General features: G+C 47.9%; 1 protein-coding gene across 5 annotated transcripts in view; it reads left to right on the top strand.

Annotated features, from left to right (window-relative positions):
• PHACTR4 (phosphatase and actin regulator 4) overlaps positions 1-16,319 on the top strand; it is a 92,731-nt gene that overhangs the window by 71,445 nt on the left and 4,967 nt on the right. For 4 of the 5 annotated variants that reach the window (XM_039511766.1, XM_039511768.1, XM_039511767.1 and 1 more), the window contains 8 exons: positions 1,675-1,851; positions 2,425-2,505; positions 5,874-6,038; positions 6,157-6,525; positions 10,495-11,077; positions 12,080-12,306; positions 13,692-13,848; positions 15,352-15,407. In XM_039511766.1, coding sequence (XP_039367700.1) covers positions 1,675-1,851; positions 2,425-2,505; positions 5,874-6,038; positions 6,157-6,525; positions 10,495-11,077; positions 12,080-12,306; positions 13,692-13,848; positions 15,352-15,407 — 1,815 coding nt within the window. The remainder of the gene's footprint in view (positions 1-1,674; positions 1,852-2,424; positions 2,506-5,873; positions 6,039-6,156; positions 6,526-10,494; positions 11,078-12,079; positions 12,307-13,691; positions 13,849-15,351; positions 15,408-16,319) is intronic. The other variant, XM_039511769.1, reaches the window with a different exon arrangement.

Genomic DNA, 16,319 nt, shown 5'->3' with positions numbered 1-16,319 from the left:
TTCTCTGCAAATTTGATCTCCCACATATTGTTAAAACAGGTCAAGTTCTGACATCTGGTGCTACGTCTTCTGGCCGGTGTTACATAAATGTTATGATTAAGTGTATGATGCTCTATTTGGGGTATGCTGGACTTAGAAGTTGGCTCTTTCCAAAACCCTATAACCCTGGGTAATGGGATTCTTGGTTTGAGCATCCCGTATGTGAATAGCAGATGAATGAGTTGTCATCGCGGGTCAGCAGTGCTGCCTTTTCTGGAGACATGTCACGTAGCCTAGTTTGCAACTGTGTAGCTCAAGGACTTCACGTGTCCAGAAAGTTTGCATCAAACTCCCCAAAGTGTTTTTATTTACAGTTGCTGAGAAAATAAGGCCCACGAGCGTGATTTATAGCCCGGTGCATACACAATAGAGTCCCCAGTGTATTAGGGTATGCGATTCATTCTAGTATTACAAAAAGCCTTAGGCCTGGTCTACACTAGTAAATTATGTCTGTATAACTACGTTGCACAGGGGGGTGAAAACTCCACGCCACTGAGTGGTGTAGTTAAACCAGTCTAAGTCCCCATGGAGACAGCGCCATGTTGACAGAAGAATTCTTCCCTCGACCGAACTACTGCCCCTTGGTAGGTGGATTCTGTAGACTGATGGGAGAACCCCTCCTGTCAGCGTAGGTGGGTCTATGCTATAGTGTTTTAAGTGTAGACAAGCCCTTAGTAAGGCTCTCTATTCCCAATACTGGGTACCATCCTGGTGTCCTGTAGAGCGACTTGGGTGCTCCCAAGTCACATATAGCTAGAGACCAGGGATTCTCAGCCTATACATAATGCCCATGTGAAGTGGGTCACTAGCAATCTTCAATAGGAAGCAAGGCTGTTATTTCCCCCTTCCCCTAGTAAGTTCCAGCAAAATGGCAAACACCAGGCAAGCAAGAAAGGTGACTGGCCTAGCTTGATGGTTTGTGTTCCAATCACTCTTCACAACTTGCCTCATAAGGAGGTTTTTTGATACAGAACTATGTACCATAAGTACATCCTCTCCTGCTGTGTTCTCCTGGGAATTCTAGTACACTAGGTGGAGTGCAGGGTTGCATTGTTTTGCTTTCCTGAGTTTTTGTTACTCTTGGCCCAGTAGCTTGTTATGGGGGCGGGGAGTGGAAATCAGATCCGCTTAGTTCTATTGTATACAGCCATTGAGATGGGCTGATAACTTCAGTAGGTTCTGTCTAAATACAGTCATGGAAGTCCGCCATGCTATAGTACAGAAGGTATTTTATTCATGTAACTACTTGTGTCCGGAGCAGTTGCTTCCAGCCGAGACCAAGAGACTGCAATAAAGCTTTTTGTTTGTGCTCCTAGGCCTAAATTATAGCACTGTACAAATATTAACTAAGTCACAGTTACACTTGAGGGATTTTTAACACATCGCAGTATGTCTTTAGTCTGTTAGCACTGAAAACTTCCCTTGATTGCTTCCCTACTCCTGTTCAGTACTGACTGGTTATGTGAAGGCATGGAGTCTTGCTATCTCCTCTGCATGAATTTGCATCACTCACTGCTTATCACTTTCCGATATCCACAGGAGGGTTGGCAGGGACTGGCTGGGTGGGAAAGGAGGGACCTCACGTTTCGACTTCACTGGAATAAACCCCTGACTTTGCTTTTTCTTTCTGTGTAGCTGAGGAAGTGGATCATCCACCATCTGACATGGGGATGGGGGCTGATGTTCTGGAATCTGGAGACACCACACCCCCCACCAAGAGGAAAAGCAAGTTCTCGGGCTTTGGCAAGATTTTCAAACCTTGGAAGTGGAGGAAAAAGAAAAGCAGTGACAAATTCAAGGAGACTTCAGAAGGTAAAGCATCAGGCTTGGTGCTGGTCTTGAAGTTTGGTTTAAACACTTTTCCCCACTGGGGAAGCGCATGCCAAGTTGTTTCATCCTTTGCAATTAGCCATCAGAGCAGTAGCAGCTATGGGTGAGCTGCAGAGGCTGGCTGAAGCCTTGTGTCCCAGTGCTGGCATGTTTGGGATCAAAGCTTAATTCTTTGCCAGTGATGGCGACAACAAATTCACTGATAAGAGGCCTCAGCCACTGACTCCTTAAAACCGCAGCTTAAACATCTTTTAACTGTAGAAAACAATATTCTGAAGAGTTTTAAAGATGCAAGATTCCTTAGTTGACAGGAACTTCTCCAACAAGGCTTAGGTTGGAGGAATGACTGTTCACTGCTCTAGCACTATATTCTGGTGTGTGAATACAGGCCCCAGACAGGTTATTTTTAACCCCCTCCCTCTTCTTCTTCCATGCAAAATGCAGCAACTTGAGCCATTTTTATTTCATCCACAGAGCCAATATATTTAAACCCCATTCTTTTGAAACCCTCCCCTTGCCCTGTTTTCTGAGTGCTTTTTTTCAATTTAATATCAGTTTTAGAACGAAAGATTTCTATGCGAAAGCCAAGAGAGGAGCTGGTTAAAAGAGGGGTTCTGTTGGAAGACCCTGAGCAGGGTGAGTTTGCAAATGAACCTGTTCATCCGCCTATCTGTGTTCTGTGTAGCTGGTCTGCTGCTGACATCCCATCCTTGTTATTGCACCTTTAAAAAATAAAATACAATAAGTTAAAGGCTGTTTGCTAAACGTGACCCCCTCCCACCCCCCCCCGTCCCTTGTCTGTCCTTTGCACACGCTCCCTGTCTGACTCCTGCACCTAGCTAGGAAAGCAAGGTAATGAGGAAGAAATTCCTAAGATAAGCATTTATTATGCATCTTCCTGTCCGCTGCTGGCAGGGGAATTCTGTGTCACTCCCTGTCGTGTCTCTGTCATATTTGCATCTCTGCCCAGCCTTTGGCACCATCCCTCCATGCTCCTGTCCTTCTCATTCATGCTCACTATAATCTCCAGGTTGTTCTGATCATGTTTCAGTTTATATCCTAGCCCCAGTGAGAAATAGGCTATCTATAATGTTGAATTTGATTTCTTTCTAGGGCTGCAAGGCCAAATGAAAGGAAACAAAAATTCAGTACGGGTTTTGAGCTGCTTGTGTAGAGGCGTTCCATCAAGGAGGGAATAGGTGTCTTTCACATGCCTCTGAGACAGGCCTGTAATGGTGCATTCATTTCTGGGCTCCTCCTTGTCAGAAAATTGTAGCCAAACTGTAGGAAAAGCAGCAAAAAATGATTAAAACAACCATGAGGAAAGATTCTAGCGAAATAGGGTGAAATATGACTGAAGTCGTCCACAAGGATTTGACCCTTGTGAACACCAAGTTAAGGGAGAAATTTTGTGTGTTCAAAGGTGTGTAATGAGAGGTCATGGGATGAAACTGAGGAAGCGAAAATGTAGGCTGGATATAAATTTCCCGAGAGAGAGAGAGAGATGGCAGACGGGGAGAGTGTAACAAGGGGCTGACATGCGAGAGTGTTGCTAAGAGATGGAATTTTGTGTTTTGGCTGCAGTCACATGACCTGGGTTAAGAAGTGAAGACAATTACAATAAGATTAAACAAAGTAATAAAATGTGGGACCAGGCAAGCACTGTCAGGTGGACAGATTTTAAATCATAGAAATTGACTCGCTGATATTTTTGTTGCAAGTCAGTGGGAGGTTTCTACAATTGGTCGCAGTTTTAAATCCTGCACTCAGAAGATCAGTGTATTTTCCGAAAGATAAGTGTTCTGGAGAGAGCAGAAAAAGTTTTTACCCACTTGTATACGCTCTCCTGGCTTGTGGGTTCTGACATTCAGGTCTCAGTGGCTCGTTTTAATAGACTTCTTTTCTGTCCTTAATTCAATTCTACACAGCTGCATTGTGTCTAGTATTCACCTTACAAATTGCAAACAGTGCAGGCAAAACTCTAAATTGTAACACAAATAAAGGAGAGCAGCTGGCTGGGGTAGCGAGGACGTGTTCAGATGGGATGTGAAAATAGCTGGAGTTGTGGCAGATACAGGAGGGCTGCATGGGGAAGAGGTGTAGAGAAGGTGGTTTATCCAGAGAGGGGACATAGGGAGTGAGTACCAGATAAGCAAGGGCAGCAGACAGAGTCCTTGAGGCAGGCTGGCCCAAGCTCATGGAGGGTTTAAAAGCAAAGACGACCATTTTGAACTAGATTATGGAAAGCCACTGGAATTGAAATGGCTGGGGGTGAGAATGAGAGAGCCAGCAGCAGCATCCTGAACGTGCCAGAACCTGGAGAACATGGGAAGGCGTAAGGAGAGAGTTTGAATAGCTGAGGCGGAGCAGGGGGGTGTAATATCTAGGGAACTGTCCAAGGGAGATGATAGGCAGATTTAATGGCAGTGTTTCCCTGTGTGAGGGAACTCGTACGAAGGGCACAAAGGACTAGTCAGATGGCCATCTGGATTGTCCTCCAGAGTGCTGGCTTCAGTTTTAAAATTAAAGTCTCGTGTTTGCAAAGAAAACCATAGACACACTAAGGCCATGTCTACACTACTGGCGCAACAGTGGCACAGCTATGCTGCTGGAGTGCCATACTGCAGACTCTTCCTACGACGACGGAAGAGGTTTTTCCATCAGCATAGGTCATCCATCTCTGAGCAGCGGTGGCTAGGTTGACGGAAAAATTCTTCCACTGATTTAGCCGTGCTCAGTGAAGAACCGTAGCTATGTCACCCTAACTTTTAAGTGTAGACCAAGCTTAAGCAAATGTAACCAACATAGCAACATCTGCCTGAGTTCTCAGAGAGCTTGAAACAATAGCTGAGAGTGAAAAAAACGTGTTCCATCAATCAAATGGGTGACAACTAAGGTTATGTCTACACTACAGCTTATGTCAGCAAAACTTTTGTCACTCGGGTGTGAATAAATCACCCCCTGGAGTGACATAAATTACACCAACATAAGCACTTGTGTGCACAGCGTTATGTCGGGGAGAGCTTCTGTAATACTGTGGCAGGGCTGAAGCGGTGTGTGGCTGTCTTTGTTTTCCTGAAGAAATGCTCAACTTTCAGAGTTTAGGGAACAGTGCTCTAGAAGACATGGTAAGAAGTAGTGAGGATTAAGGTTGACGCAGGGTATGAAAACACGTTCTAGACCTAAATCAAAAAGGAAGGTAGGAGAGATGGGTCTTCATTTAAGGAAACTCGTCTTCTCCATTGTTCAAAGGTTTGGGGCTGCTCATCATTCTCCAGGGCAAATGCTGCAGGAATGCCATGTACAAACCAGTATGGAAGGTATCAGTGCCCTGGGAACACTGAATGAATCTTGTCTTCAGAACAAATCTATTGTACATACAGTGGAAACCTGGCCAGCATTTTGAGTTCTGTAATGTAGCAGAGTACAGGGGTTCATTAGAAAGCCCTTTAAGTAAGCTGATGCAGAAGGCTACAAGACCTTGATTGCAACAGCTGCTGGACTGCTGATCACGGGATAGTGCTGGCCTTGAAGGCATCCTAACTTTGAACCTTGTAAATATGTTCCTTTGTAAATGAGCCCATTGAATGGGAGACTGATGGGGGAATAAACAGATTGTTGGAATAAACCAGAGTTACAGGAGATCAGGCCCTATACTGTCTTTTAGCATATTGTTGTTGAAATCAAGAGCTCCAAACTAACTTGGTGCTGATGTTACCATGTGCTATTTTATGCAAAAGTAATTCTAGAACCAGATATTCCAGAAGTAAAAGGAGTGTTGTGGATACTTGCAGATTTTTAAATAGACAATCATTGGCAATCTATTGTCAGTTCACTGCCTGCCGATAGGTGTGTATCTTCTCAGGCTTCATATCATAGAAGTGGAAGGGACCTCAAGAGGTCATCTAGTCCAGCCCCCTGCTCTCATGGCAGGACTAAGTATTCAGTATCTTTTGCCTTTTCTGATGGTTTTCTGTTCATTCCTCACCCCCATCCCCTCACAGATGGAGAGGAACCAGACAAACTCAGCCATGCTGCGTTGAAGAACGGGCATACAGTCCCCATTGGTGGTTCTGGGATGTCAAACTTGGCCCACCTGGAGGAAGAGGTTGGGAAGAAATCAAGTCTTAGAAAGTCTGTTCCAGTTGAGGAACCAAAGAAAAGACCAGGTAGGAAATCAGTCTTGCTTCAGCTTCTCATAAAGAAATATCTGTTTTGAATTCTCCTCTCTTGGGTCCCCTCATTCACCAATCTCTATAAGCACTTGTTTTGTGTTTCACTTTGCAGGCTCATCCAGTAGCAATCCTAGTTCAGAAATGGAGCCTCCTCATGAGCCACATGCACCCAAACAGCCTTTGCTTCCTCCGAAAAGACCCTCGTCCTCTTCTCAGGAGGCAAGTGATGTGCAGGCGAGGGATCCTGTCCCTGCCAGCCGCACTACAAGGACTGCATCCTCCTCCGCTGTTACTGCCGCCACCAGCATAGCAAAGATGGTCAATTCCACAGTCGCCCCTTGCCCAGCCCCCAGGACTGTGCCCCCTGCTCTTGCCAGCACTAACACTACTGCTACCACAAGTACAACCAGCGTGATGCCTGCCAAACAGCCCCCCATCCCGCCCCCGAAGCCGGTGAACAGAAATAGCAACCCTTTAATAGGTAAGTGTCTGCCTCTTTGCAAGTGGCTGTCAGTCAAACCTAGGATGCTCTTTCGTTCGTTCTTTGAGATTGCAGACTCTGTTTGGAAGGGAAGATTTGTGTTGCTGTGTTCAGACAGTAACATGTCTCGAATGCCTGTGAGCTAATCAAGGACCTTCGACGCTTGACCACTGGACAGGCGTGGAAACTGGGTGAGCTCTGTTGGTGCAGGTCCCGTCAGCACAGGGCAAATGTTAATTACTTTCAAGTGGCGCTACAAACCGAACAATCTGCCTAGCACCGATGTATCCAGCGGCTGATCAAGTGAGGCAGGATCTAGTTTTCCTGTGAAGGGTAGTGATTGAGATTAAAAATCGCTGTTGTAATAAAGTGTCTTTAATCTTTGACCAATGTGGGAACTTATCAGCTGTGCTGGACTGGAAGGCTTGGGATTGTTAGTGGGTCTTGCATTGGCAAGGCAGGGATGTTGGGGAAGCCTCCCCCCCTTGCTGCTGTGGATAAACTGAGAAATTCAGGCTGCAGGGCTGCTCATCTGGCAAACCCCAGAGTGCTAAAATGTAAACTAAGAGCTGATTCTTCCCAGTGCTGGTTAAATAAAGAATTAAATGCATCTATTTCCAAACGTGTTTTAACAGAACATGTTGGGGGGAGTTTCTTGCCATGCAGTTAGCCCAATATTCAGTATTGGTCTCTTAGATGTCTTGGTTCAATCTTGAATAAGTCACAAATGAAATGTGTTAAGTGAACTGAATGAAGCTGTTAAAGGCCAGTCCCCATCTCAGAACCACTGCAAAGCTCTGTTGCTAGTCTTTGGACAGGAGTAGCAGGGAGTGCCACGGATCAGGACTGAGATGTATGGGCAGAGTAGGGTGACCAGATGTCCCGATTTTATAGGGACAGTCCCGATTTTTGGGTCTTTTTCTTATATAGGCTCCTATTACCCTCCACCCCTGTCCTGATTTTTCACATTTGCTGTCTGGTCACCCTAGGGCAGAGCTGTGGAATGAATCTATCTCAAGAATGTGGCTGGGCTTATGCAGGTCTTGTTTGGGAGGCATTAGCAGAGCTGTATAGAGAAAGACAGCGCAGGACTATCTACAGTAGGCTTAGGCCAGTGCTTTCATTTCCACAAGCAAATAACACTACTTCTCCAGACTAAAAAATAAATACGAACCAATTAATTCAGTTTTTCTGCCCTGGGATGCTCTCTGCTCTAGCAGGTTTTACATGATATTAAACTGCTGTTTGCCGGATGACAAAACTAGTCTGACCGTTCCTGTTGTGCATGCAAGGAAATACCTTCTTTGCTTGCTTAAGCTGCTTGCACACAACATGGGTGGTATTTGAAATGCCCCAGCACTAATTGCAGATAGCGCTGAGAAAAAAATGGTAATGAAAGACAGCAAAGTGTCATTCTGTTGCTATCCCCAGGGTAGGGCCTCAGACACCTATGGCAGAGGGTGTGGCGGGAGTGAGAGGAGTTGCATGTAAGTAGAGCTGAAGAGCTCTGCACCTGTTTTGCTTGCTTTGCCTGTTGAGAATCCACATCCAAACAGTGACCGATTTCACAACTGTACTCTGTACAGACCTACATTTAAATACTCAGCACGATGCTGCTGTTCCTGATACGAAGGTATTGAAAGCAGGATTGGAGTTAGCCGTTCTGCAGTATCCAACCTGCATAGTTTCACTAAAGGGTGAAACTGAAGGGATGTGTGTTTGGATGGTGTAAACACCAAGGAGGGGAAGAAAATATTTAACACATAGTAAAGGTATAACTAGGAACAATGGATTTGAATTAGGCGAAGGAATGTCGATGGTGAGATTGAGGACTAGGCTCCCAAGGGAACTGGTGGAAGCCCCGCTGATTGACAGAATAAAGACTAGGTGACAGAGCACAAAGTGGAAGGGAACAGCCCCGCACTGGAAAGAGGTGAATGTGGCTGACGTAACCCGTCTCTTCCATCTCTGCTTTCTCATCCTATGCCACTGGCCTCTTAAACGACACTTTGCGGCAGGATAGGCTCAGGAAATGCACAACGAACTTTTACCCAACAGCAGTTCACAGGGTATGCATGGATTCTGGCAAGGCCACGCCGGGTACAGGGGCAGCTGTGTCGTTCACAGAAAAGTGGCAAATTTAGCTTTTACTAGAGTAATATGTTGGCTTCTGTGTGGGTCAGAGGAGTTTGTACTGTCCTGGGTGCAGTGAAACTAATTTTTAGCCCAGTGAAAGAGACCCCTTTGCCTTACTCATGAAGGGAGACGGATTGGATTCACAGGACACTTGCAGTAGGGCCTGGTCCTGTGGGTGCTCTGCTTTTCTAACTCCCATTTATGGGAGGTGCTGGCTACTTGGCCCCTCAGAATCAGGCTCTTAGTACCCAAACCTGATCTCTTAGGGCTGATCCTGTGTGGCTTTGAGCAGCACTGAAAGCAGAAGTCAGTGGGAGCTGAGGACATTCAGCACTAGACAGGATCCTGGCCTCAGTCTGTAAGGGAAAAGTCTGTAAATTCGAAACAGCTGAAAAATGTGTCCAGAAAGCACAATCTCCTCATCCCTTGCTGCCTTTTGTGGTTCTGCAGCACCACTGGACTAGTATCTCTTGCCCCAGATCTGGGGAATATGTTGATATAGAAGTGATTGTGGCGGTGAAAACAAGCAGACACAGAAGAAAACTGACATTTTCCAAGCAGTTTGGTAGGAGGGAAATTGACCTTTCAACCCTAAGAAGCTGCTACTGCATAAATATTAAAGGCCAAAAAGCCACTGCCGAAGAGCCTTTATTATCCCACTCCCACCTGCTCCCGCTATTATGGCAGTGGGTCCTGTGGGACCCACGGGATCCCAGTCCCACTGCAGGGCTCTGCACTAGTCCCATGCAGGGCTCTGCACTGCAGCAAGAGTCCAATGTCCTTTTTAAACACTGGGTGTTCCCCTGTAGGACGGAAGTGACATACCAAGTGTGAGGTCTCCAATTTTGGGAGCCACTACTGAAGACTATATTTTCTGGATGGGGCACATTACATTTGGGCCCCAGCCCTCTTCCCCTAGTCACATTGTTCTTGTCATTCTCTCCTTGATCAGCATCAAACAGCACAGACCCCTGTATTAAATTCAGGCCTGCCCCACAAATTGGGACAGGACTTCCCCAGCTGTAGATTTCTTGGGTCCTATAAACCCCTCCGGACACATGACGTCAGCTCTGCCTTAGATACTAGTGACCACAGTAGAACCATAGATGAGGGGTAAGCTGGTAACAGGATTTATGGTGACCCAGTGTTGAGTCCACATGGCGTAGGGAAAGCACTTTCATGCTGGAGAGGAGTGGCTAGCAGTAATGTTCTCTGTGGCTAGCTCTGACAGCTAAACTGAGTGTGAGCATGTTAACGTTTCAGTCCCACTGACTTTTGTCTTCAAATAGCAATACCCTAAAAGGGTTGTATGAAGAGAAAAGCTTAAAGTCCAGGGTTTTGTTGGGGATGTTGTATGAGATTCCATTGTTGGGTGATGACTGTAAATGCAGACACAAAGCGCCCTGGTTGCATTCATTCCTGTGCTAAGTGAGCAGCATACGATCTGCAGGTCCTGCACCTGCCCAAGGAATACTGCCTTTCCTGGAGCTGGCCCTGCTGCTGCACTCTCGCCAAGCCAACGAGACGAGCAGGAGCTCTTCCAGCCTGCTCACTGTTGGCTGCTGTCCTGACTTCTTACCTTAGTAGCTAGAAGAGCAAGTGAGAAGCTTTGCCACCCAGTTACCTCTGGCATCTGGCTTTAGGGAGCGAGTAGCTGAGACTGCAGGAGGTCATACAGTCTGATCATGGTCTCAGTGGGTCAGAATCTGCCTGCGTCTAACCACTGGACCCCGTAGCCTCCTGAGTGCTTTCTGGGCTCAGCCAGTGGATGAGTGAGGGGTCTGGGGCTATGGCGAAGCCCTAATAAAATGTGGGATCTCTCTTCTCTTCCAGCTGAACTGTCTCAAGCAGTGAACAGTGGTATGGGCTCATCAAAGCCTTCCCCGCCCCTACCACCCAAGAGAGGCATTCCATCTAACGTGGCACCCTCGCTGGAGTCAACTGCTGCCTCGAAACCACCAAGCGATAGGGTAGTGACAGCTGCTCGTCCCGCATCGGTACCAGTGCATATCACTGTGTTTCACCCGCCACCGTCGCCTTCTCCACCATTGCCCCGCCACGTACCTCCTGAGCCCCCGCGCACGCCCCTGCCTGCCTCCAGCCATGCGATGGAACCCCAGATCTCCCTGGAACTGCCCAAGGAGACCCCTCCACAGGAAGATCTCAGGTCACTGGAAGTGCCCAAGCGGGCGGCAGAGCAGGGGTTCGGAGAACCTCACGTGCCAACGCGGCTGCCCCAGATCCCACTGCACATCCGGATCCAGCAGGCGCTGGCAAGCCCCCTGCCAGTTACCCCACCTGCAGAGGGGTCGCACAGGGCTCACTCGCTGCTCTTCGAAAACGACAGCCTTTACGAGGACAACGGCACCCTGGGCCGGGCCAGGTCGCTGCCAGTCACCATCGAGATGCTGAAAGTGTGAGTACAGACTCTGTGCAGGCGGGAGCACTGATGGGTAGTGGGGGCAGCCAGGCACACAGCAGCCTACACTGTGGTGTGGGAACACTGCGCCCCACGGCCTAGGGCAAGACCCATGATTGTGGAAAGTGCCCTGGGAATTGAGTGTTTGGAGAAGTGGTGATCACCTTGGTACCCTAGGCAGGAAAAGCAAAAACAGTTCAGAGGAATCTAGGTATTTAATTGCACTGACGAGACAAAGTGAGATCCTCAGTTTCTTCTTTCATCCATGACCTGCTTCTGATGACCTAGAGAGACTGCTTGGGATTTGATGTGGTAGCCCCCCCCATCCTCCTCCTCTCCCCCTCGCCCCACACACTCTGCTCGGGTTCGGCAGCAGGTTTGAACCCTGAAACCCCAAATGGGGTTGGCTGGGGATGGGGGGCAGAAAGGGGTTAGCCACAGGTGCCTCAGACAATGCATCTCCTTGAATTGGTGCCTGCAGAGCCAGGCATCCTTCCGACTCTTCAGGAAGGAGGGATGAGGCAGGGATTACGGCACGGGCCTGCGAGCAGAGCTGCTTCAACCTGCCACTGTTTTGGACTAGCCACAAAGCACCCAAGGAAGCGTCTTGACTTGGGCTCCTTAACCCCCCAACTCCCTTAAGTGCATTTGGAAATCCCACCCATAATCTCTGTCTCAGTTACTGCAATTCGTGAAAGTTTAAAGCACGTCGACATCCCTGGAGGGAAGGTGCTACTGGAGGGTAAGGAGGTCTGAATACTCTTGCTCGTAGCTCAGCTGGGCTTCCATGAAAGAGTGTGGGGTAAAAGCCGGGGGGGGGGGGAGCAGCCCCAGGCAAACAGCCATTGGCTAGGAAAGAGTTACAGTGCTAGTGACCTACCTTCTGTAGATAGGCTTCCATTTAAATTGTCATTGGGGCTGGGGATGGAACAAATCCCTCACTTCCAAGTGAATCATTGTCATTGTTAAAAGAAATAATAATTGTGTGCGTTTTGTTAGTCCAGATGATGATGAAGAGGAGGAGGAAGCAGACCAGGAGGGAGAACGGAGTTCAGGTCCTCACGTTTACATTGGAGATGCACCATCTGTCACGGTCATTCCTAGGCTAATGCCACAGCCGCTGCAGGAGGAAGAGGAGGAGGAGGAGGGGATGAGTGATTCGGACTCCGAGGGACCCATCCTGTATAAGGATGAGGAGGATGAAGAGGAAGACGAAAGCCATAACAGTAAGGTTTCACCGTTGGGAGGCCAGCTTTACTCCTACACACACAACTGCACTTAGACACGTCAGGATTCAAACCAAAAGTCTGGTCAGTGCAGTGTCCCAAAGCGTTAGCCTCTTGGCCTCCTGACAAGCTACGTATCCACAACGCGCAAAGCAATGCACGCTGGCAAACATAATCCCCACTGTACGTACAAAACGACGGGGACTGTTACCACTCAAGAAAGCGTTCTTGGCGTCATCGTGACTAGTTCTCTGAAAACGTCTGCCCACTGTGCAGTGGCAGTCGAGAAAGCTAACAGAATGCTAGGAACTGTTAAGAAAGGATAGATAACAAGACAGAAAATATCATCATGACACTATATAAATTTATGGTCCGCCCACACCTTGAATACTGTGTGCAGTTCGGGTTGCCCCTTCTCAAAAAAGGTACAATTTGGAATTGGAAAAGGTACAGAAAAAGGCAACAAAAATGATTAAGAGAATGGAACGGCTTGTATGTGACAAGAGATTACAAAGACTGGGGCTGGCCACCTTAGAAAAGAGACGACTAAGGGGGGATATGGGGGGGAATATGATAGGGGTCTATAAAATCAACCAGTGCTTTGGAGAAAGTGAATAGGGAAGTGTTGTTTAGCCCTTCACTTAACACGAGAACCAGGAGTTACCCAATGAAATTAATAGGCAGCAGGTATAAAACAAACAATCCTCTTCACACAACGCACAGGCAATCTGTGGAACTTGTTGCCAGGGTATATTGTGAAGGCCAAAAGAATAACTGGGTTTAAAAAAAAAAGTTAGATATGTTCATGGAAGATAGGTCCATCGATGGCTATTAACCAAGATGATCAGAGATGCAACGCCATGCTCTGGGTGTCCCTAAGCCTCTCACTGCCAGAAGCTGGGACTGGACAACAGAGGATGTATCACTTGATGATTGCCCCGTTCTGTTCATTCCCTCTGAAGCGTCTGGTACCAGCCACTGTCGGAACACAGGATACTGGGCTAGATGGACCCATTGGTCTGACCCAGTATGGCCGTTCTTGTGTTATGTTCCCCCTTCCCACACTTCCTCAAATACCTCAACTGCCAACCAGCCCGTGTATATCCCTGCCTGAGGGGGAAAATTCCAGCAGGAGATGCCACCAGAATAGGACCCACACACTCTTCCAGCTCCCTCTCGCTAGCCAGGATGGCGTTACTCCTTTTACCATGCTGCAGGCTGTGCTGTAGCTGTATTACCTTAGCTCCTGCCAACAGGGGAGCTGTGGTACTTGACCATTGTGTGTGTGAGACGCCAGGCTGGCCTGTGGGTCTCACCCCTTCTTTACAGCTTGAGGGCACAGCTCTCTTTACTCATGCAAGGATCCCTTCTTCCCTTTCCCACAGGCGCTCTAGCTAACAAGGTGAAGAGGAAAGATACACTGGCCATGAAACTGGGCACCACGGCCACCCAGCAGGAGCTGGAGGAAAAGAATGCTTTCCCTCGGAAGAGCAAGGAGGAGTGGAATGAAATTCGGCAGCAGATTGGGACAGCGTTGATCAGGTATAAAATGCAGAGGAAAAGAAAAATCCTCTCAAACCTTTGGCAGAACTAAGGGTGAGCCAACAAATCTGCTTGCCTGAAATGTGGCAACAAGGAGGCTTTTTCTCTGCTGCATTGGGGCTGGGGTGCTAGGCTTGCGTGTCATTTCCCTCTGAAATAATGTAAAGACAAGCAGCTTACATGTCACACCGGACAGTTTCCATTGTTTGGGCGGGAAGCCATTTGAGCTGGAAGAGCCAACTCTTCCTACCCTGATAGCCTGTCAGACGTCTCATTTCCTGGATTGAAGTGTGCTGGTAAAAACAAAGTTCGAGGGGCCACCTGGAGCTGGGATGTGAGCAACTTGACAGATGTAATTTGGAAAACAGGTGCAAGTGGCACGATCGTCTAGCTTGCTGTGAGTAGGCATTCTGTGCGTGGCACTGGTACTGCACTTCCTGAAGGAAGTTAGAGGGTACAACTCCCTTAACTCCAGGGCTGAATTTGGCCTGGGGAGGAGCAGTTCTGTGGCTGTGAACTAAAAGCAGGGCTGCAAAGTGTCTTGCCCTGGAGGGACACACCTGGAACCCTTCTCGTGCTGCCCACAGCTGAGTTGGATTCCCTCACATCCAGTTGGGATTCCCCTGCAATGATGCTTCTGGGCTGCTTCAGCCCTTGCTGTGCTGGCATTTCTAAGATCAGGAATTGCTGTACGATATCACAGTACCTGTCTGACAGCAGCCGATACCAAATGCTTCAGAGGCTTCTTTGCTTCCACTCACTGCTCCCTGTTCCACCTCCTCGCCTCAGCCCCCAGAGAGAGAAAGGAGGCAGCCAGATACTTGACCAACCAAACTAGCCCCCTTCAGCGGCTTCTCACCTTCCTCTGGTCCAGACTGCAGTTGTGCACTCACCAGCCTGGGTGTTCTGCCGCGTCCAGACAGCACAAGGGGGCAGGGGAGATAAGCCCCTGGTTACCAGTGCGCTAGGTGTGGGTCAGCTTGTGCCACCCAATTGTGCCCCCACTCCTTGAGGTGGAGAAGGAAGAACCAGTGACCTGTTTCCATGTGATAAATATTGTAGAGTGGCAGCTGTGCCCTGCTTTATCTGACATCCTCACGTGGGCTCCGCTGCTCCGCTCCAGCCCTCCCATACGTGCAAGTTAACCTGTTCGAAGCACCCAACAAATACAGGTGCATTAGAAGTTACACTGTGAGACCATTTACACCCAACTTCTGCCCAGCTTGTCCTGCCTGTGTTACTTACACCACTGCTGTCTGGCCCAGACAGCTCCATGGGAGCAGGACCCACTTAGGCCACGTTCAATGTAGTGGATTCTGCTGTCCGGGTGAAAAGCTCTGTTAGTGGGGGGAGGGAAGAGTTGTCTGGTTTGAGCAGTAAGACGATTAAAGTGAGTATCGTATTGACTCTGTTCCCTGCTGCCTCCAAATGAGTGTTCGCGTCTGTGTCCCCTACGGGAATATGGATGGGCAAGTGTAACGGTTTTTACCTCCTCTTGTTTAGGCGACTAAGTCAGAGACCAACAGCAGAAGAGCTGGAGCAAAGGAACATACTTCAGCGTGAGTAACAGCAGCACTAAAGCTCCCAAACACTTACAAGTATTGCTGGGTTTTTTCCCTTTGTTTAATCAGTTTCCTCTTAATGCTTCACTTCACTCCAGATGCACTGAGATCTCCTGGGCAGATTGGCTAAATACAGAAGGGCCTCTGCTTGGCACTGTGGTGACAGGGCAGTCTGTGGCCTGGCTACATCACTGTATAAAAACAATTTCAGTAGATTTCCTAGTTACACTGTTACCCAGTAGAAATGGTTTGAATTCTGATTAATAAACGGGACTCCATGAAATGTAGAAGCCTGCAATAGAAGGCCCTGCTTTTCAGTTGTAGCATCACGGGGGCGCAGGGGCAGAACGTATGCCTTCAGCAGTTTTAGAGCAGAGTTTTGGGCCCGTTTACAAACTGTGCTGAGCTAGGGTTAATACACTGTTCTGTATCCCTTCTGTGGGGCACCAGCAAACGCTGTCCTGTCTGACGCTTCCTGGACAATAGTGTGAACACGCAAGTAATTTACACCGGAAGGATTGTGAAATAACACGCACAATTTCTTCCCATGAAGTTATTAAAGAAAAAGCGTTTTGCTTTGGTGTAAACATTCGACTGCAATATGTGCAGCCCACAGATCACTGCATCATGCTATGGCATAAAACACAGCAGGTGACTATGGTCTGTCTAGCTTTGTTGCCCATGATGAATGCAATTAGAGTTAACGGTGTAAATGGTGAAAAGAGACAAGACTTAAAAAATCAACTCTGGAAAATAAAATGTCAACTTAGAGATGAATTTAAACAGAAATTTCCTTCTCTGTATTGCTCTTTAACCATTAGCATAACACAGGGTTCTCAGAGTTTTGTACTGGTGACCCCTTTCACATAGCAAGCCTCTGTGTGCGACTGCCCCTTATACATTAAAAAC

Source organism: Mauremys reevesii, linkage group 23, assembly GCF_016161935.1.
Source record: "Mauremys reevesii isolate NIE-2019 linkage group 23, ASM1616193v1, whole genome shotgun sequence".
Classification (NCBI taxonomy): domain Eukaryota; kingdom Metazoa; phylum Chordata; order Testudines; family Geoemydidae; genus Mauremys; species Mauremys reevesii.
This window is presented reverse-complemented; position numbering and strand designations above follow the sequence as displayed.